The sequence below is a fragment of the Tasmannia lanceolata genome, unplaced genomic scaffold (assembly GCF_043159265.1).
Source record: "Tasmannia lanceolata isolate RefF3 unplaced genomic scaffold, GAP_Taslan_0.1 ptg000015l, whole genome shotgun sequence".
Classification (NCBI taxonomy): domain Eukaryota; kingdom Viridiplantae; phylum Streptophyta; class Magnoliopsida; order Canellales; family Winteraceae; genus Tasmannia; species Tasmannia lanceolata.
Genome location: NW_027518692.1, coordinates 27,144,637 through 27,167,581, shown reverse-complemented (window position 1 = coordinate 27,167,581; position 22,945 = coordinate 27,144,637). Strand labels below are relative to the sequence as shown.

At 38.2% G+C, this 22,945-nt stretch overlaps 1 protein-coding gene across 1 annotated transcript; it reads right to left on the bottom strand.

Annotated features, from left to right (window-relative positions):
* Positions 1–632: 632 nt before the first annotated feature.
* LOC143846636 (zinc finger CCCH domain-containing protein 31-like) lies at positions 633–22,663 on the bottom strand. The gene is made up of 3 exons (XM_077355129.1): positions 22,363–22,663; positions 20,406–20,466; positions 633–1,513 (listed from the first exon to the last, which is right to left on the bottom strand). The coding sequence occupies exons 1-3, from the start codon at positions 22,460–22,462 to the stop codon at positions 760–762; spliced, it is 915 nt and encodes a 304-aa protein (XP_077211244.1). The 5' UTR covers positions 22,463–22,663; the 3' UTR covers positions 633–759.
* Positions 22,664–22,945: the final 282 nt, after the last annotated feature.

Below are 22,945 nucleotides of genomic sequence, written 5' to 3'. Positions count from 1 at the left end.
ATCTTGAGATTTCTAAAACCTGAATTTAGGACCATCTCCTACCCTCTTGCTCGAGAAAAGACGGGTGAGAAATCAGAAACTACGGGACGGTCTCCTCCTTCTTCCCTTGTCTCCCATCCAGGATTCCGAGGAAAACCAAGATTCTAAAATCCAAGTATCCAAACAGCCCAAAATTGTCCACTGAAAGTTGTTCCAACAGATAATTCCTCTTACTAATGAGGCTGATCCAATGGGTCAAACTAACCTCGTTTTACATATTTTTAACCAGATGCAAAGGCTATTACAATTCCCAAAAAGCTCTCAAACCCAATCGAAGTGCAAAACAGAATGACTCATCCCATTATCAAAATATGATCCTCCTCCTATGAATACCCACTGGCCACCTCTATACATACATATAGATGGGATTTGCTAGGGAATTACACGGTTAGGAATTTTTCAGCTGCCTTTTGCAAGAGAGATCGGCCAGATGAATCAAATGAACAAGACAAAATCAGATGAAAAGTGAGCATCTGTGGCTGTTCTCACTTGCCAAAGTCGGCCACGAAATTTCCTAACAAATCTCTATATAAGAGAGGGGCTCGTCGAGAATTTTGAAAAAGAACATGAACATAACAGAAGAAAGAGACAAATAGAAAGAAATCCTAAAAACATAGATACCACAATCATTTCTTCCACAAAGTTGCACCTCACCATCAGGAGTTTAAGCTCCAAAAACTACTAGACGCTAAAATTCATTTGTCCCCAAATGGAGAAAGCTCACATTCCTTGTTTGCGAAGGTCACTAGCCCCATGTGCAAAGTGACAACGCTCTCCAAATGTACACGTACCCTTTGCAAAGTTCTCACACAGCTTCGTCTTATAATTGTTCGCGGCTGCTGCCGGAGCAGCCACCGGAGTCTTCGCCGGAAAAGTGGCTGTGCCAATGCTCACAATCAACTCGCGTACAAGAGTACTAGCCTGTTTGATCTGATCAAAGGTTCCCTCAAGCTCAATGTTCTTCAAGTTGGGGTCTGACTCATGCTCCCTAATGGCAAGTTTGGCACCAGTGACTCGGCATATCTGCTTCGAATTTATTCCACCTTTCCCAATAATGGCACCGGCGAGGGAGGCATCAACACTGATCTTGGCCGTGGCCGAGGCACCAAAGCTTCCGGCGGAACCCTGGTTAGGAGTTGGAGGTTCGAGTCGGCCCGCAAAACGGCCCGCCATTCGGCCCATTGGGCGATCCTCGTGAGATGGGGCGATGGGTCTACCGAGTTCTCTTTCGCCATGGGCAAAATGGCATTTGTCCCCAAACTTGCATCCTTCGGCGCTGTTGTACTTGTTGCACATTTTGGTCTTTACGGTTGGGGAAGATGAACTGTCGGAAAAAGATGATGGGGCCACTGGGTTTCTCGAAGGCATGGGATGAGATGGATTGGGTAGATTGGTCATCTGGGCAACTGCATTGACGCCACCGGGAACGTAGTGCAGAAAATGGCAGCCTTCACCAAATGGGCACCCAGCAGTACTGTCATCCCAAATCAGTGCAATCAATTAAAAAGTTTGTGGAGGAAAATATGTATGGTGTAAAAACCATCTTACAAGAAGGTTAAGAGATCAGAGCTCAGGAATTAACAGAGATGAGTTTACTGATGAACACTAGATAGTAAAGGAGGTCAGCAGCATTCAGATTTACAGCTAGAATGAAGACAGTGTAACAAAACATAGTACAATAAGTAACGGGAAGTATCGCTCCTTTTTTACTTGGGACAGTCCCCCCTCTAGTGTACTTATGACTACTCTTTTACACTAGAGGGGGCTAACCCAGGCAAAAGTAGGGGTGAATATATCATTTCCCTAAGTAACAACTAATAATTCGTTAAAAATAAGTAAAATCTTTAAATTTGACGGTTTCATAATCAAACTTCCCAATCAGGCAATAGCCATTGGGATAATGGAATGTAATGTGGAGCTATAACCAATCATTAGCAATACCAAACTAAACTCTAAACCTAAGGTTCAGAAGCCAAATACTAAAATATCCATGTTAAAGTCATCGTTAACACTGACCAGACACCAATCGTTTTAGTTCTTGCTGAATTACATGCTTGTATATAATATACAAGTTTTTCGCTTCATAGTATATCCCTAAGTCTTAGGATGTCAGGAATAATATCTTTAAATATAGTAGCGAGTTAGGCTTAGGGACTGCCGGAATTCACACTCTAAACTGAGCTTTCAGCCCTTCACACAAAACAATCAACCACCTAATTATAGGGGGCGAGACTAGGGGCGGCAACTTTGGGAGCCACACAAAAGAGGTAGTACATGCCTAATCACCTCTGACAGACAACAACATACCAAGGGATTGTGTGATATTAAAAAAAAACTCAAAACTTGTGAAAATGGAACAAAAATCAATGCAAATAGATGAACAATAACTTTGAGTGCCCATTAGAGGAAAGCAAACATCTATTAAAATACTTCCTCCTGGTCAAAAATGTATCAGAACCAGTAAAAGAAAGAAAAAGAAAATTCGGAATGTATTATCTATAAAATGTATGACACAGCACATCAAATATTCGTGCATTCAATAAGCATGGCGTGTGTATCGGAAATATGACATGTACCATCGGAACCCTTTTCGAATGGTACAAATACCGGAAACATCAATCCCCAATGCATATCAGACCGTATTGTCTGATGCGTTCCTTGTCTAGGATGAGACGCTCTTGTTTATGTGAATAGGTAATGTATCAAACACAACATTCACTTTGATACATATCATACAACCAAAGATCAGAGAAACCCAAACGAAATTACTCATATCAGATGATAAAAGATTGGCACCGGTGTAGAGACAACCATAGAGTGCTGTTTACTTAAAAAACAAGAATGTCTCATCCGAGACACTGAAACAGAAGTACTACAACAATTCCTTGATACAAAAACACTAGCATCACAACCCACAAGTCTCTAAAAAGAAACACATACAGTAGACCATGGCATTGAATTGCCATCGAAACCGACACTAAGCGACTGAAATATTTCCACTTCCATCCCCACTTGAAACACATACTGAAACCGAAACGCATAGTGAAAACAAAACAGCAAGTCGATTAGTGGTATATTATACCTATCTGTTACATAATTATATGTATGTGAATTGGAAGTGAAATGAAGGATGTGTATTATGTATTATGTATAAATATTTATATGAATCTATGAAACGGGGTATGTACTGAATTCTCAGACAAGCGAAAACATATGTCCATTATTTGCATATGTTTTCATACGTTTTCATAATATTTTAAGATTTTGGAGATATTTGTGACATATGTTCAAAGTAAATGTTAGGAGAACATTAATGTTGTTCAAATTACATATTATATGTAGGTATATAGGAAAGGTTCTCCAGTCTCTTCGCTGGAATCTGTTGTGGTGGTCACAACATCCATGAACTATGACATCGCAACGATAGTGGCACCAATGGGGAAGATGCAAGCATGGAGACTCATGCCTGGCAATGACAGTAGGAGGTTGTCGGGTTTCCTTCTTGCCAACCAGACACGTATAAAAACTAGTGTACCAGAAATGCAGACTGGGCAAGGACAAAGAGTAGGACGGAGAAAGTCCAACGTGACTAAGGGTACAGGGTGGGGATGATGGACAACACATGTTTGGTAATTAATACTTTTGAATACATGATATAAAATGAGGCTACAACCAATATTAACTATTAGAGCTCCAACTGTAATGAGAGACCTAAGTAGGGTGTTCAAATTAATGATGCAGTACATCATCATCCAAAGCACATTAAGCACCTGAAGTCTTAATCTGAATGCATCATTCACAATTTTCGATGAGGCAAGATAAAACCATCAGTTGCATACTTTCACATAATAGACATGGGCAACTGTGCCTAGGGGTGCAACTTGGGTCGGGTTGAACCCGATTTTTGGGCGGGTTGGGTTGACCAAATTCGGGTTGGGTTCGGGTCCGGGTTTGGATTTGGCAACCCGACCAAAATTCGGGTTGGGTTGGGTATCAGGCAACCCGACCCAACCCGTAACCGAACAAAGAGTAAGACACGTTTTTTACTTTTTGTACTTTGTAGCTTCTGACGTTTTGTTGTTTCTTTCCATCCTATGCAAATATATTAATAGATACTTATCAAAAAAAAAAAAAAAAAGGTTCGTTTTTTTTATATGTATTGGGAAATTATTATTCTCTTGGGATATGATATTTCCAACCCTTTTCCTGAAAATGAAGAAAAAGACAAACAAAAGGAGGTGGAAATGCAGCCATTTTTAGGAAACGACAAAAAAGAAGGGGTGGAAATTTAGTTTGCTTTTGGTCATGCGTATCTGAATTAGCCACGTGGTAGAGTTTCTTAAGTTCACGTAGAGTAGCAATCATGCCATGCATGCAATTTTTCCTACCGTTATACATCAAATACCAAACCGTTTCTCTTCAACACTTTTGTTTTCTTTTTCTAGTAAAGGTTGGAGAATACTAGTATCATTCCCCCCACAGTCCCACGTATTACAATTGTCCTTATAGAGGGACCCACTTTTGGCATGTGAGTAAGATGATCCGGGCCGTTCATCACAAGGCTATCAAATTAATAAAATCCAACTGTCGATCGAGGAGGGGCCTCCTCTAGTGTATGAGCTACATGGGGTCATTCCAGTCATTTTCCAACCCTAAATTTAAGAACCCAGAAGTTCAAAGATTTAAAATCAGACATTTTAGATCCATTTTTTTAACAGTGAACAACGAAATTTATTAAATTTGCACGTGAAGCAATTTTGAAGACAGTGTCAATTGAGATTTGAGATTTTTTTTGTTCTTTCTTTTTTTCTTTTTTTTTTTAGTTCTTTGAAAAACAGGTCATGGGGAACTTTGGAATGATGAGTGGAGGTGGTAATTTACACAATAGTTCGGGTGGAAACAACATGAGTTCAAATCAAATGCATTGGCCAGAGCTACCTAACCTGAGTGGCAGGAGAGCCGAGTTTGGGTTGTTTAATTATGGTTCTTCAATGGCAGCTTCTGGTAGCTCAACCCTCTACAACATGGACCCTGGAAGATTTTCAGCTTTCTTTGTCCCACAAAACAATGTCCCTTTGAACAGAATGCTTCCAAGGGGGAGAGAGGAGGTCCTTGGCTGCGTCCGAAAGTGTATGGAATGCGGCATTACCAGTACGCCGCTGTGGCGCAATGGCCCTCAAGGTGCAAAGGTAACTTAGAAAAAGCTTAAAGATTGAAGTGTAGCTTTTATAAATCCTAATTAGTGACATAAAAGTTTATCTGTAATGATCATTTCTTATTTAGAAGAGCAATGCAATTCACTTCTTCACATCACACAGACATACACTTTCACTTGAAGAATCATACTGTTTTCTTATATGTGGATTTGAATTCAGTTAGTTGTAGTACACTAAATTTGGCAGGTGAGTCCGATCTCTAGGTTTGATCTCAAGGGAGACCAACAATTATCCTTTTTTATGGAATGGTAAAAAGAATTTATTTAGATGAGGGGAAAAGGTAAAACCTCCACCGAGATGGTCTCAACATTAAACACGAGACAATAAGAAAGAAAAGACGAATAATAGTGACATAGAGACTCAAGGAGGATACAAATCAAAAACCTCCAAGTGAGGCCTACCAACACCGGATGGCCCTAGGTTTCCCGGACTCGAGCCATCAAAATTCTACTTACACTTACCTGGATCAGAGGGAGACCACCTAGGGCGAGGAGGATCCGTTATCTCCCCACTTGAGCAAACTTCTCGCCATCTGCGCCATAAATCGGAACTTGGGATGAAACTAAAACAAGGGAGCGTCTTTCCACAGAAAATGCATAGAGAAATAATCTTAATGTACGCAAACACCGGGCCTTTCGCAGAGCTTCGGAAAACTCTGTCATTTCTTTCTTTCTAAATTACCCAAATAGTTGCTAAAAGGACTAGATTCCACAAGATTCTCCCTTTTCTTTTCCATGGAGCCCATGACCAGCAATCAAGGAGATCAACCATGCTAGAAGGAAAAACCCAGAAATTTTTATTTTTTTTTTGAAATGGTAATTTACATATTGAAGTAAGAGAAACCGAGATGGTTCTCAATGATTACATTAAAAGATAAACAACAAAATAAAATGACTCAAGGCGGAAGATAGTCGAACCATTCCAGACCTAAACCCAAGCACACCCGATCTAGCTAGAGCATTTGCTTCACCATAGCAGATCTCCTTACATGATTAAAAGTTAGAGAAGATCCGAAGGTTAAGTCTGAGATCTCATCAAAGAAGGAGAAACCTCCAAGTAGGATCAACCTTTCTCGAAAGCCAACTGATTACATTTAAGGAATCACCTTCTACAACCGCCTTATTATAGGAATCTTTATTCAGATGCTTGATGCCATAGAAAGCCGCCCTAACCACCGCTTAACTAGAATCACATATGCCAATAGGAACATAATAGGCCCACATGACCAAACCAGAAGAATCTCTACATAGACCCCCAACACCTGAAGGACCCGGATTGCCTAAACAAGAACCATCAAAATTTAGTTTAATAAAATTGGAAGCCCCTCCTAATGGAAAAACCCACAATATACCAAACCCCTTAAGAATTAGACTCTAGATGGATCTAGCATGCTTGCAATTAATAAAAATATGGGCCACTAACTCCCATGTCCCAATGCAAAGTGGGCAATGATCGATGATCAGCATGTGACGGTTCCTAAGATGATCCACAATGAGGATTTTGTCTTCGAAGGCGGTCCACCCAAAGCCACAAACTCTATGGGGGTAGGGATTCACCACACTATGTCCAAGTATGAGGATTGAGGGCACAGAGAGATGTGTTGGTAAAAAGACTTTACTGGGAAGTTCTCAAGGGTCCCAAATCCAAATCGGCTTAACCTCTCCATTCTTCTTTATATAACAGGCATTTAGCAAATTTAAGAGAGATACCACCCGATCTATTTCTCTATCCTAAACTGAATGGTTCAGCATACACAACTTTCCTCCCATTGGAAACAATCTTTAACAGAGGCATCCTTATCAACAGCTACCAGCATTATATCAGAGAAAGAAACACTAAAGGGCAAATCTCCACACCAAATATCATGCCAAAAATTAATTACGTCGCCTTTATATTCTCTAAATCTAACCCCCTTCTAGAAGCAATGCTTATATTTGAGGCTCTGCCTCCAAACTGTCGGACCTATAATTATAAACTTATAGTCGGAATACCGGTTGTCGGGAGTAGAACCATACTTGCTCTCTATCACTTGAGTCCATAGATGATATCTGACTTCCCTATACCTCCATAACCATTTTCCTAGAAGAACTTTGTTTACTTCCCTTAGGCGTCAACATCCGGTGTCACCCTTATTGGTTAACAAACCGACCTGCTTCCAACTTATAAGATGGAACTTCCACTTGTCTTCGGACCCCCTTCCATAGAAAATTATGTCCAAGAAGCGTCATTGTAGTGCGCCTATAAACCGTGATTTAAGTTAACGAATTGATCGAAGTGCAGTTTGATTTCAGGGGGTTTCAGGGGGTATAGGTTCATCATTGTCAAAATCTTCGTGCCGCACATAAACTGGAAGACAGTATATACCAAGTGTGAAGATTGACAATTTTGTTAGGGCGATGATATTTTCACCCTCTGCAGTACGCATTCGCCCCCCTTTTAACGTGATTTGACATCAAAAAGCGTTAAAGTTGCCCACTGTTCATCTTATAAGGGGGGCGAATGCGTACTGCAAAGGGAGTGAAAATATCATCTCCCTTTTGGTAATGGTCCTCTCAACTTTAGGTTTGGGAGATGTTATCTTCTTCTTCTTCTTTTTTTGAATTGCGGAGAATTGTATTCCGATGAGCACCCCAACGATCAAGATGATAAAGAACAAGGTAACCAAGGAAAAAGACAAAGCATACAAGTCAAGGACCAATCAAGAGGCAAGGAAATCAAATTTCCACGGATGCCCTAGAAACTTCCTCCCCGGCTAGCCTATCGGCCTCGCTATTAGCCTTTCTTATGCGATGAAAAGATATGAAGCCCATCCAATGTGCAACCCGCTAAGGATGCTAGAGAAGAGTCTCCCTCTACTATAACCTGATCTAGAATGCTAGTCTCAATCATCCTAAGGCCTAGATGAACTGCTCTGATCTCCGCCTCATTAGAATCTGTAATCCCAATGGGGCCTAAGAAAGCCCATATTGTTTCATCATCCTGATCTCGAAGGAGTCCACTTACTATAATTGGCCGAGGTTCCCGACGATTGATCCGTCAAAGTTTAACTTAAAATGTCCACGGCTAGGAGGATCCCATACCTGTGCAATAATCAGCCTTTGCTCACTGCTGGTGCATACCTCGGTCCAACCTCGCCATAAATCTTATGCTGAGATAAATCGAAATAGGGCAGGGCCCTAGAGACTAACCTAAGAGATAGCCAAGACAATCACCTTATTGAAGAGGTAATGAGGTGTCTTTACTAAGCCTTTAAACACCCCGACATTCTTCTCCTTTCATAACACCAAATGGCAATCAGTAATGTCACCTTCCACAACATTTTATCTCGTTTACGTTAAGGAATATAAGACCGGCTTTCCAAGAGCTCTGAAAGCTTGGAAGGAAACACCTATGATATGCCAAACTTGTTGTCCCCCACATAGTTGACTATTTTGAAGTATAGGAACATGTTATCCACTTCCTCGTCCGCCTCCACACACAGCGCACAGTTGTCGATGATCCACACATGTCGATCTCATAGGTGTTCCACTGTGAGGATTTTGTCAAGAACCGTCGTCCATGCAAAGGCACGAACCCTAGGAGAGACTGATATGTTCCACTATCTAAGCACTAGGGAAGTAACGAGATTGGATGCAATCATCTTGTAAAATAATTTAACGTTGTATGACCGAGAGCCAAACCCTTTTGTCCACACCAGACTTTTTAATGTAGTGAGACGCTAACAATTCTGGTAACCTCGCTACCTGCTCCATCTCCCTATCAAAAAAATTTCCTCCTAAAGTTAATATTTAACGATATCCCCTCCTCGCCTCGCTCAAAACAGTCCAAGTTAATATTTAACGATATTCACCCACACCTCCTTCCAACATACCAAGTTGATTTTTCGCCTGTCATTTGTCCCTCCACCAAATGAATCTTCTTTGGATATGGTCTATTCGGTTAACTATGCTCATAGGGCATTTTAAGACAGATAGTTGATGTATAGGAATGTTTGTGAGCACCGCCTTGATTAGTGTTACCTACCACCCAATGAGACCGAATTTCACTTCCGTGTGTCCAACCTTATTTTTTCCCAAAAATCTCTATAATTTGGACCTACTAATTCTTAGAAAGCCTATCTCCTCCCAACAGGGTGTTAGAATGCATGCCCTAAAAACCAGTGTTTGATGTGTTGAACCTTCTTTCATTTCATTTTATAACATCTATTGGGTATTATATAGGACTGAGTAATGTGCTTCTTGACACTCCTTTCTCCTTAGGCAGATCGTAGGATTGGTCATGGCCATGGATTCACAAATCCTCAGGGGCGGGGAGATATAACATTCCGATTCTTTGTAGACCTTGAAGTTCCCAGTTGGGGTTGAGATTTGACGTTTCGTATATGTACACAACCGGCATCAAACCTTCCTCCATACACGCATTGCCGTGGCTTATCTTGGCCACTAGGGTAGTAGACCCAAAGCAAGTAGAATGGGTGTGATGAATGGTTCACGCAATGAACTTGATTACCTTTTCCCCTCATCTAAATAAATTCTTTTTACCATTCCATAAAAAAGGATAATTGTTGGTCTCCCTTGAGATCAAACCTAGAGATCGGACTCACCTGCCAAATTTAGTGTACTACAAGTAACTGAATTCAAATCCACATATAAGAAAACAGTATGATTCTTCAAGTGAAAGTGTATGTCTGTGTGATGTGAAGAAGTGAATTGCATTGCTCTTCTAAATAAGAAATGATCATTACAGATAAACTTTAATGTCACTAATTAGGATTTATAAAAGCTACACTTCAATCTTTAAGCTTTTTCTAACTTACCTTTGCACCTTGAGGGCCATTGCGCCACAGCGGCGTACTGGCAACGCCGCATTCCATACACTTTCGGACGCAGCCAAGGACCTCCTCTCTCCCCCTTGGAAGCATTCTGTTCAAAGGGACATTGTTTTATGGGACAGAGAAGGCTGAAAATCTTCCAGGGTCCATGTTGTAGAGGATTGAGCTACCAGAAGCTGCCATTGAAGAAGCATAATTAAACAACCCAAACTCGGCTCTCCTGCCACTCAGATTATTAAAAAGGAGTTTGATCCATTAAAGGCATCTTTGGATACCCCCAAATTGTCCATTATTTTCAAAGAAGACTATTTTCAAATAAGATTATATTAATCTAATTTTATTTGCAAATGGGATATCAATGGCATGTTCTTTACGCCTTTTAATTTTCTGAAATTTAGACCGGGCGAATCGCGGAAGAGAATCACTTGAGCGACACCACTTCACTCTGAGAATTCATTGCAAATCACAGCATAAATTTTTATAATTATTATTTGAGAATAACTATATTTAGCATCAAAACCATTTGCATATGGAATTATGTGCTAATAACTTTTAAAGGTATCAAAAGAGATCCTAAATCTCGAGAATGAGATAAAAGGTGCGATTAATGAACGGTGCGATTACTAGGGTTTCATGTTGTATACCTGTGGGTTGTGATACATGTTTGCAGCATTGATTTGCGGTGCCGAACCCTAGCTTTAGGGTGCAGTCCACGGCAGAATCTTGATCATCACCGGAATATTCCTCGAGTCGCCCGATAAGATCTTGCTCTTTCAACTCCGGCCTAGACACCCTATTAGGGGTCTCGACCGCACGATCGGATTCAGTATTTTCAATGACAACATTTTTACCAATTGGTAGGAATTCCATGGGGGCCCAGTTGAGATTACAAACTGAATTTGGGTATCAGGCAACCCGACCCAACCCGTAACCCGACAAAGAGTAAGACACGTTTTTTACTTTTTGTACTTTGTAGCTTCTGACGTTTTGTTGTTTCTTTCTATCCTTTGCAAATATAATAATAGATACTTATCAAAAACAAAAAGTAGAGGGCAAAAGTCACTAAAGTAAAAACCCTAACCTAGAAGAGATCTCAACCGCAAGATTGAAGCATGCAAAAATCGATTGATTGGATGATCTCAACCTTCTTTTTTCTGGACTAAACATTCGCATATCCTTGTGATTGTCATGTTTTCCTCGCATCATTTGTAGTTATTTAATATGTGCAGGTGTTCTAGTAGTCTTTTACTGTTTTTTTTCCCTTTGGTTTTGAACTTGGGTGCCATTTCCCTTACTAAATATCTCATCTGAAATGTCTAAACCCGACCCAACTTGGGAATTCGGGTTGGGTTGGGTTGGGTTCGGGTTAGGGAAAAACCAATTTGGGTTGGGTTGGGTTAGCCATCCCGGGTTGAAAGTCGGGTTGGGTTGGAGGTTGAGCTCCTCGGGTTGGGTTGGCTAACCCTAACCCAACCCAACCCGACTTTCAACCCGGGATGGCTAACCCAACCCAACCCAAATTGGTTTTTCCCTAACCCGAACGCAACCCAACCCAACCCAACCCGAATTCCCAAGTTGGGTCGGGTTTAGACATTTCAGATGGGATATTTAGTAAGGGAAATGGCACCGAAGTTCAAAACCAAAGGAAAAAAACAGTAAAACACTACTAGAACACATGCTCATATTAAATAACTGCAAATGATGTGAGGAAAACATAACAATCACAATCACAAGGATATGTGGGTGTTTAGTCCAGAAAAAAGAAGATTGAGAACATCCAATCAATCGATTTTTGCATGCTTCAATCTTGCGGTTGAGATCTCTTCTAGGTTAGGGTTTTTACTTTAGTGACTTTAGCCCTTTACTTTTTGTTTTTGATAAGTATCTATTATTATATTTGCAAAGGATGGAAAGAAACAACAAAACGTCAGAAGCTACAAAGTACAAAAAGTAAAAAACGTGTCTTACTCTTTGTTGGGTTACGGGTCGGGTTGGGTTGCCTGATACCCAACCCAACCCAACCCGAATTTTGGTCGGGTTGCCAAATCCCAACCCGGACCCGAACCCAACCCGAATTTGGTCAACCCAACCCGCCCAAAAATCGGGTTCAACCCGACCCAAGTTGCACCCCTACCCCTAACTGTGCCTGGGTAGTCGTGAGGGTGGGTGTGGGGCAGGGGCATTCTTCCTCTTCAATTTAAGAACCAAGGTAGAATGGTATGATACAAGGATACAAAGACTAACTATCTAGTTAAGTGATCGAAGGACAAAAAACAAAATGAGAAACCGCTAGTACAAAGTAGAACATACAAGGCAAAACTTTTATAATGATCAATGAGTATTAAGCATGATTTTAAATTTCAGCCGAAACGATATTTCGGTTTCGGCAGAAAAAGAAACGAAATGCACATAGTTTCGGAAAAGTACAAAATTTTGGCCGAAACGTTTCAGTTTCGCTGATGACCAAAACCGAAACCAAGATTTAAAACCTTGGTATTAAGTAAATGTCAACCAAATTACAACCCATGAGTACAGGATGAAAAAGTAGGACCTACAAAGCACTAGGCAACACACTTTTTCATTTATAAGGAAAATCAATCGTAGCGCCGCCAACCCCCCTCCCCCCGCCCAGCTCCTAATAATAATAATATGAAACTAGTACAAAATATATACCCCTACTATCACAATAGACAATTGCAAGTGGAAACCCATAAGTAGGGTGTACAAATAAATGATACAGTAAATTACCACTCAAAACACATTAAGAACCTGAACTCTTAAGCTTAATGCATCATTCACAATTTCCACTGAGGCAAGCTAAAACCATCAGTTGCATACTTGGCACCTAACAGAAACGGATTGACAGTGTGCATGGGGAAGAGAGCTTGGAATTGGGGTGGGGGAGCTCTTCCAATTTACAGAGTAGCTCTTCCACTTTAATTTAAGAACCAAGAACAATGGTATCATACAAAGTAGGACCTACCAAGCTAACACAGTACCAAACCCCAAAAAAAACAACAAAAACTACAATATGAAACCACCAATTACAAAAGATGAACCATTTCTATCACAGTAGACAATAGCAAGTGGAACACTGTGTTTAGCACTGCTTGAGGGAGAAATGCTTCTAGATAACTAACAGAGAATACAATGTAGTTCAGACTTCATTGTTCATACACTAATTTCGAAAGAAACAGCCTACGAACCTTTTTAATGGTAACAGGCTAGGAACTATGTGACAAATATCTTTGGCATTTTCAAAATATCGCAAATTTTTATAAAATGACAAAAACCCTAATTAATCCCAATATTTTAAAAATATATATGGCGATCATGAAAATATCACAATAATATCACGATATTTTCAAGAGATTTTTTATTCTGTATTTTTTTTCTTAAATTATATATTTTTAGATAATTTTATTTTATTGTTTTTTCGGGAATTTACTAGGGACCATCGCAGAAGGCATTTTGCGAACCGGCTGTTGCATGAGAGAGCAGGGAGCCACATATGATGAATAAATGAATAAAGACAAAAAGTTCCTATGAGGCTGCTTTATCATGCAACAGCTGGTCCGCGAAATGCCTTCTGCGATGGTCCCTACCAAATCCCTTTTCCCCGATATAAACGGAAAAAAATAAAAATAAAAATAAGTCCTAAGATTTCCCTCTGCCAAGAAATTCCCAAGAACGATAATAGTGACTTAGCCTAGGGACCATATAATGCCAACACGATCAGGAGTATATGACCATGGCAAAGATGCCAAAACTCATAGCTTGGTGAAAAAAAATGCAGAATGGCAAATGCGCCTTAAATTAGCTCATTCCCTGGTGAAATAGAATGCAGAATGGGATCATATAAAAAATAAAACGAAAGCAGATTAACTATTAATTAGATATTTAAAACCCTAGGAATATCAACTATCTTTAAAAATAAAACAAAAGAACATCATCTATTAATTAGATATTTAACTCCTAGGACTATTAACGGTCCCAAACATTTTCATGAAAAATAATCAAATAAGCCACAACTACCTTCAGTAACATTTATCATCAATTCCCTTCCAATAGTAAATCACCACCATAATATGCCAATTGTAGGTAATGGAATGCAATCAGCAACATTTGGTCATTTTGATTTTGGTAGGTCCTTTTATCTGCTTTTCAAAATACGAGCACAAATAATAACTTTCCTAAGGTAAAGGGGGGCTCACCATGCGAGTCAATAATCGATGCAATCAATTTTTCATTAACTTAGGCTAGTCAAAGGAATTTGGATCAACTTGGTAAGGCAAGACTCAGACTCTGAAGAGTTATCGGCCAAGGTAAAATGGAGCCGACTCGGAGGAGTTGACAATTGACAGCAGTAACTTTTATATAAAAAATCTTTAATGAAATCCACTTGAAGCCGCAAGTTTGGCTGCAAAGATTGAACCATACAGGGATACTTTTTCCTTGGGGCAATTTTATATCATTTTTCTTGAAAAAAATATAAAACGGGAATGCCAGCGCGTAGGCGAGTCACACGGGCGACATTGACAGGGATTCTAAGTCGTCATACATCAACAAGAAATGCATGTGTGAATGCAATGAGCCTTTCCACCTTTTTAGCTAGAAAATTTTGGCTGGAAGCAAGCCTTTCCCCTATAAAAATTTCCTTTGCAAGCATTACCAAACATTAGAAAATGAGGGAAAGTTGGAAAAGATCCCAATTTTTCGTGTAACAAAACATGCCTAAGTGCAATCTCAATCGTATCCCGCAGCATAGAACACTTGGTTCCATAATAGGAACCAAAAAAGTTCTTAACTTGTATGCATGATACCAGGCTTCATGTCTCTGCATGAACATCTTAATAATCCAATCATCACCATGTAAAGAGAAGGGTGCAAAACTCAAATCAAACGGACAATCAGCTACAGTTCCTTTCTTTTCTTGAACCCTTGACAAACCATAATCAGTCAACAAGCAATTCGCCATTGTTTCTATTTTCGGATAGTCCACATGAATATGAATCATGTAAAGACTTTTCAAGCACTTAATCATGTTTCTAACCACTAAAAAATAGTCAAACATAAATGGATATATCGGGAAGAAGCACTGCGTGAACCTTCCAAAATCAACTTCTCAACAATCATAGCCCAATTTTGTTGATATCAATGATAATAAGATGAGCTTCTCAACAATCATAGCTCGGTATTCATATCAATGGTAACAGCACTATGCTGCGAAGTCTATACACCCAAAATCAATAACAATAAAATATTGTCACCCCAAATCCAATCACCATGACCACTTTAAACACAATGATTCCTAAGGAGGAGGGGCACAATGAGGTGAATGATTATCGACCCATCGGCCTAGTAGGGAGAGTCTACATAGTTGTCAGGCTGGGAAGCGAGAGGTTTAGAAAAGAGAAAATGAGTGAGGCAAAAAGCTCTAAAGAAAGTAAAGAGTAAACATGTGGAAACTGGGAAGTGTCATTGATAGTCAATGTGAAACATGTAATAAACCTCATTGGAAGCAAACAATAAGTTCATAGAAAGAGTAGGATTGTAATAGGTTAGGGAGGAAGGGTTAATTTAGGTATGGGTCACAAGTAGAAAAGAAAATTCCTTGACTAGGTAGAATTACAAGTTTTGTGGAAGGGAAGTAGACATTAGGTGGAGTGTTAGCAGCTAAGGAATGCTTAGAGACTTGGAAGAAATAGAAACTGAAGGAATAGTATGCAAGATAGATACAGAAAAAGCATACTACTATGCTGATTGGGATTTTAAGAAATATGCACTCATGAAAATGGGTTTTGGAGGAAAGTGGAGGGGCTAGATAAAAGCTTGGATATCTGTGTCCATATTATCAATCATGATCAATGGGGTACCTAAAGATTTCTTTCTAATCTTAAGAGGGTTGCGCCAAGGAGATCTGCAATAACCATTGCTTGAATGGGTTACTAGATTAATTGATAAACAACTACTAACACAAGCTTTTAATTCCATTTACATACTATGAATGGGTATAAATTAACTCTAGCACTAGAACAATTTTATCAAACTCATCCCACCTAAGCCTTTGTCCCAAACTAGTTGGGGACAAAGCAAGTTAAAAATATTGCTTTCCCTAAAGCTTTAAGAATCCGGCTACCCAAATCTAGCACAGACATTGCTTCAATTAGACCAAACCACATACAACAAACTTGACAAAGAATAAGGAAAACAAAGGATGAAGTAATATTTAATAATGATTCAATTACCTGAATGGATAATTAAAAATATTATAATGATGATTGAAGAATAAAAATATTAGAAAGGGCATGGCATAAATATTCTTTAAATTAACCATGACACCAATGTGAGTTTGTCAACTCAACTCAACTCAACTCAACTAAGCCTTTGTCCCAAACTAGTTGGGGTCGGCTAATGAATCCTTTAGAAAATTTTCATGAAGAAGGTGAAAGAATCTACCCAGTTCAAATTGACTAAGTCTACTCCTGACGCTACCAGTATGTAAAAATGAAGGCAAAACAAACAAGACAAATTAACGAATAACAATACCAATTCCATAACAAAAAATTGATCGAAACTATTTATAATAAATTAATGAATGCATACATATTCACTATTCTCAAGACTAATTACCATAAATAAAACAAAAAAAGTATATACAGACACTAGCATTCTTGACCCATGCCATGCATGGGTGTAAAATAATGTGTCGCACCCCATCAAAACATGAGCTGTAAATGCGGTAAAATGGAGGGGCCCAGTCGATGCATGGGTTTGAGTGTGGGGCACTGGGACCCACCCTATCAAAACCTAGTGCCCCTGTAAAAATGTTGGGCCCCGCCCATGATACGCATGGGTGTAAAATGATGGGCCTCACTTTATCAAAAACTGAGTTGAAAAATGGCGGCCACACACATGCTATGCATGATGTGTAAAAAATCCAACATAGAAAAAGTTAGAGTATAATTTTTCCAATAAAAATTTTCTATGGAAAGAAAATGAATGGCAAAAGAAAGAAACCCGTTTAGTATATAATTATTCAACATTCATCGTTGTGAGATCAAGTACAACCCCAACTTTTGTGTGGTCTACCTACTTGGATGAACCTCACACTTTCATACGACTAAAAATTTACAAAGATAAAAAAAAAAATCAATAAAATTCGATATAGAACCTACGTGTATTTGTCAAGGAAAACCACCAATAGGAAGATGCACACGAGAGGTACACCTCTTTCATGATGCAAAAATTCTGTCATTCAGCCCAACGGTGGATTGACCATGCAGAAAAATTCTCCAATCGGACAATCCTAACTCTCCAATTTGTGAGACATTCACATTGTATGCGAATATTAGATGCTTTATTTCTTAACTATGTCCACAAATTGAGGGCTAGGATAATCCAATGAAGACTCAGAGAGTTACATTGATAATCGGGCCTAACAGGTGAATGGTTTTTCTAACCAAGAAGGTGGACCTTTTAAACATTGATAGTTTTGCTTGGAATATATGTACGAATGCCGTGCCACAATAAATAATTGGAACTTTTTTTATCCATAAGAAACAAATTATTTTAAAAATCCAAAAGCTAAACAATTTTTTTTTGAATGGCAAAAAAGGATAAACAATTTGAAATAAGTAAATGAGTTTTCAATTTCGAAATCAGGAACAACTTTATAAGAACATAGAAATACTTAGTATAGTGACAATATTACTATCTCCTCGTCTTCAAAATTTCACGAGATTTTCAACCTTCGGGTATTTACATGAGATATTGTATGGAAATTATAATAAAAAACAAACATGTACAAAAAACTTAATAAAAAGATAAAGGGAGTTCAAAAATAACATGTCAGTATAAGAAAAACAAAATATCTTGTGAAAATAACAGGGACATAGAACATAATATGTCTCCAGTTTTCTAGTGACCAGGACACAATACAAGGCTTCATACACTCTTCTATAGTCCTTATTTCAGGTGTATGCCATGATATGCACATGTATACCGAATGTGCTTCTCATGTGCAAAAACACCAATAAAAAATTACACGTTCACTCTCTCTTCTTGGGTTTTATATGTAAGCGAAGAGAGAACGGGAAAGAGAGACAGAGAGTCTGAAAATTCCTTTTGAAAATCTCCAGGGAGAAAATGAAAGAAAAGACATCATCATTTGATCCCCCAATGGACAAATTAAAGTAATGGTGAATTAAAATTGGTGACTCCAATTCAGAGTTAATTTTTCACTTTTTTGCAATTAATTTAGTTTTATGCAGCAAATCACTAAATCTTTTTTTCTTGTTTTTATTATTATGTAAACAAATTCAAGAAAACCCAAACATGATAACCAACCAGACTAGTGCCCATGAGTCCATGGCACCCCATCCAAGATAGATTCCTCAAATACAAACTCACTAAGGGCCGCCCATTTGGATGTACATAATATAGAGATGTAGCATTTTGGAAAAATCACAGCAGACAGGGACTGTTGTGTGAATAGTAAATGACAAACAATGCTAGAAAAAAGGAAAATACTACTCTTTTTTTTAAAAAATGGTATCCGTTAAAAATATTTCCTTTTTATTTTGATTTTCCCCTTTTTTGTGGTTTTTTCTGTAATCAAATGACCACTATATTTAGCAATGCATACTGTGTAATAAAATCAAATATGGTGAACCATCTTTTCAGTGATTGGATGATATGTCTTGAAAGGAACCAACCACCAAATATTGGAAAATTCAACACGCTACTAACATCAAGTCATCCACAAAACAGAACCATACATTTTCATGCGGATTTAATAAATTTGTATGTACGTTCTAACACCTATACCAATTAATGTACTGTTTTAACTTTTAAGTTTTAACCACTTGTACTCAGTAATTGCATAAGTTCCATCATCTACAGTATTCTGCCCAATGTGAAGAGAACCTAATTCATTTCAAGAATAGAACGAAATGAAGTATTTATAAAAGCATGAGAAGTTAGAAAAGATAAATAAAGGCAAAATAAAATTAAAAAAAGATAAACAGCTATAATTCAAGGTCTTCTAATAGCTTCATTTCAAGAATAGACCGAAATGAAGTATTTATAAAAGCATGAGTTAGAACAGATAAAGAAAAGCAGAATAAAATAAAAAAATTTAAAAAGATAAACAGCTATAATTCAAGGTCTTATAATAGCCTAGAGAAGTAAATACTTATGCCACTTCTAATTTCAAAAATGTATGTTTCATTGAATTAAAAGAGGACTACGGGGTATCTTACCTTAGAAAGCATGGAAGTGTTATGAACTTGCACATGGTTGAGACTTGATTAAATCATATATTAATTGAGAAAAGAGTTTCTACTCCCTAGGCTTAAAATACAGCATGGGCCACATTGTTTGGGAGATGCAAACCATTCATTTGATGGGCCCTCACATAGATAGGATGTGCCCAAAAAATCAGCACCATCTGATCATCCCAACCCTTTGATTCGTGGAGGTAAACTGGACGGGTATAAACCTTCAAAAATCTGTCCATTTTTGCCTCCACAGTTTGAAGTGTTAGGATGATCCTATGGAGCTGATTTTTTGGCCACACCCTATCTATGTGAGGGCCCATCCAATAAATGGTTTGGATCATCCAAACAATGTGCCCCCACTTTATTTTAATCCTAGGGAGTAGATAAGTGTAGGAACTCTTTTCCCATATTAATTTTACTTACCATCCATAACATAAACTAAGAAGTTCATTTCAACAACAAAAAAAACAACAGAATTTAAACACCAAAAGCGCTAATATGCTGGAAATTAGATGCAATGATAATTATTCAATTTTGAGGGATTCTAAATTCAATATATGAAATGCTACATATATAAGCATTTTCTACAGGACATTTCCTGATATTATTGCTTTTGAGTTACAATAGCCCAGTAAGTGTTTGTATCAAATGTACTCTTGTAAGTCAAGCATTTTCTCTTTTCACAAGTCTTTGTTAACTTGATTAGAGCAACAAGCTGTATGAACCTGTGCCACAACTTAGATGCCTTACGCATTAGCCTTGATAGTATCAACTCCACTTGTGAAAATTATAAAACAAGGTGTTATTAGAAGTTATAAATACTTACAACGGATGAGTTGCATTTAGAATATTTATCTTGATTAGAGCAACAAGATGTATGAACCTGTGCCACAACTTAGATGTCCAATTCATTAGCCTTGATAATATTAACTCCAATTGTGAAAATTGTAAAACATGGTGTTATTAGAAGTTATAAATACTTGCAGGAGACAAGAGGTGCATTTAGAATATTTATCTTAGCCAGGTTAAGATTAGAACCTGAAAAACTTTGTGCATGGCTTCGATTTGCTTCCTATACCAGTTGAAAATGACTCCATTTCTGTTACAGGACATTAATTATGTGTTCTTAGTTAAACCTTCAGTGTCTGTTAATCTTGATACTTCAAGAATATCCAATACATAAGCATCACTTAGCATCATTGGAAAAATGCTGTCTTTAGGTAAATTAGCAAGCAATTAACATTAAAAAATGAAGACTTTCAGAATTAGCTTAAAAGATGCTAAATTTGCGATCAAAATCATGATAGGATGAAGGAAACACCAGAATAATGTATCTATTAATTATTTCAATGCATTCCCCCAATTAGAATCAACCAAGGTTTTAAATTTCAGTTTCAGTGTTGGTTTCGACCACCACAAAAATTGGAATATTTCGGTTTATGTTGAAATTTCAGCCGAAATCTTATAAAATGTTGTGCAAATTTCCAGTATTTTTAAAATTTCGATGGAAATATTCAAAATTTCGGTGGGGATCTTTAAAATTTCAGTAGAAATCTTGTAAATAGGCGTGAAGACGAAATTTTAGATTTTGGCAAAATCTAGTAACATATGTGTATTTCATTTCAGTCTTGGGCGAAACCGAAATATTTTGGCAAAAAAGACATGTTTCAGCCGAAATCGAAATTTTAAGCCATGGAATCAACCACAACTAATTGAATGAATACCAAGAAAGATTAAAAAACAGAAATAAAGAACATTAGTGAATTAAACTCGCATACTAAGGAAGTCCAGCACATAAATTTCCAAGCATGTCTTTGTTGAAATTTAAATACTTGAAGAGACCAGATAAGTGCACAGGAACTTGAAACTCCAAGTTCCGTAAGGGCCCGTTTGGATGCCGAGAAGATTTTGATTTGGATTTCACACATTTGCAGCCCTTTTTGTGTTGTGATTTGGATCCGGATCAGATCCTTTGATTTCCAAATCAGTTACTGACAGTGAAAAAAAATCAGATTTCCAAATATGCCGTGGAAATAAGTAATTGGAAATCCACCGATCTGGCAGTTTCCTTCACCGTCTTTGCACCTCAACCTCTCCCCCCTCCAGTAAAAAGTACCGTCATTCCCTCTCTGTTTCCCTCAACATGAGCTGGCAGATCTATTCATTTTGCATTCAAAACTCAATTCCAAATCCAAATACAATATATGAGGTATCCAAACGGGCTGTGACTGTTTTTAAGGTTTTGGAATTAGGAGGACGTCACAAACATAGTTTGTCAAACAATCAAACTTTATTCAGCTTCAATTCAAGGTTTAGGTTGAAGCCATTGTACACCATAAAAAACACAGAGATACAAACAGAATGGAAGATCTCCAATCACCATCCAACAACAACCTCCAAAGAGCTGTTACAAAGGCTTCGTTTCTTTCAACGTAAAATGGGCGTAAACACAAATTTTACACCCATTTTCACACTAAAAATTGACCATAAAATTTGCTTTGCATCCAGTTTAAGTCGGAAGAAACAGAGCCTAAAGAAAAAATTGGCATCGTCGTGTACAGTGGGGAATTAAAACACCTAGGGCTGCAACCGATACCAACAAACAACAAAGAACCACAAAACCTTAAATCTCTAACAAGAATAATAACCTCTCTTCACAGAGTATCTACTTCAGCACAAAAGAAACCCCAGCTGTTTAACACATGTGAATCTAAAAAAAAAACTCTACGATCAACCTTACGTCCAAAAAAATCCACTTCTTTCCAAGTAGAAACCCTAAAATATAACACGTACAAATCCTCAACAAAAATCCCTTGAAACCTTCAAAAACCTAGCTCATTTTAACAATAAGAAAGTTCTTTCGACATATCAAGACCCTAGTCCGATAGAGAGAACAATAAAAGAAGGTATACAAGAAGTACGAAAATCACAGATAAAAAAATGCTGATAAAATGCGAGATCTAAAATCAAAATTTACATACAAAGATAAACGGACCTTGCTTAATCCGCTTGGATCCAGTGAATCCGCCATTTGCATTAAAGCCACCCTCGGATTTGTTCTTCTTTCGCGCAGATCCGAATGAATCCATGGCCATGGAGATCTACAGATCGAGACACAAACGCCGAGAGAGAGAGAAAGGGACAAAACCCTAAAATAAAGAAAGGCGGGAGAAAAAAAAAACCCTAAACCCTAGTGTTTGGAAGAGGGAAACCCTAAAACCCTAACGAAGAAAAGATATGTGACTTCATTTAAGGGAGGCGATAAATAAATAATTTGTTAGAGAGGGGATTTCAAATGGAGAATTAAATTGGGTTAGTCGTTGGGCTGGAGTCCGCGCGCGCGCGTAACGAAAAGATGACGCAATCTTGAATGACGAATGTTTCCAATACTTTTATGACGATCTCCGCTTTCGTTGAGTAGTTAATGAGCTGTTGGGCTTTTGGATTAGCCCGTTAAAAGAATATGGGCCAAATGATAAGCCCGTTGGACAATTATTATTTCATAAGCTGGTCCAAATAGAGAAATGCCCGACCCATTCGAAGTTTTAAGATTGTTTCTCTTGCTCGTATATCAATTT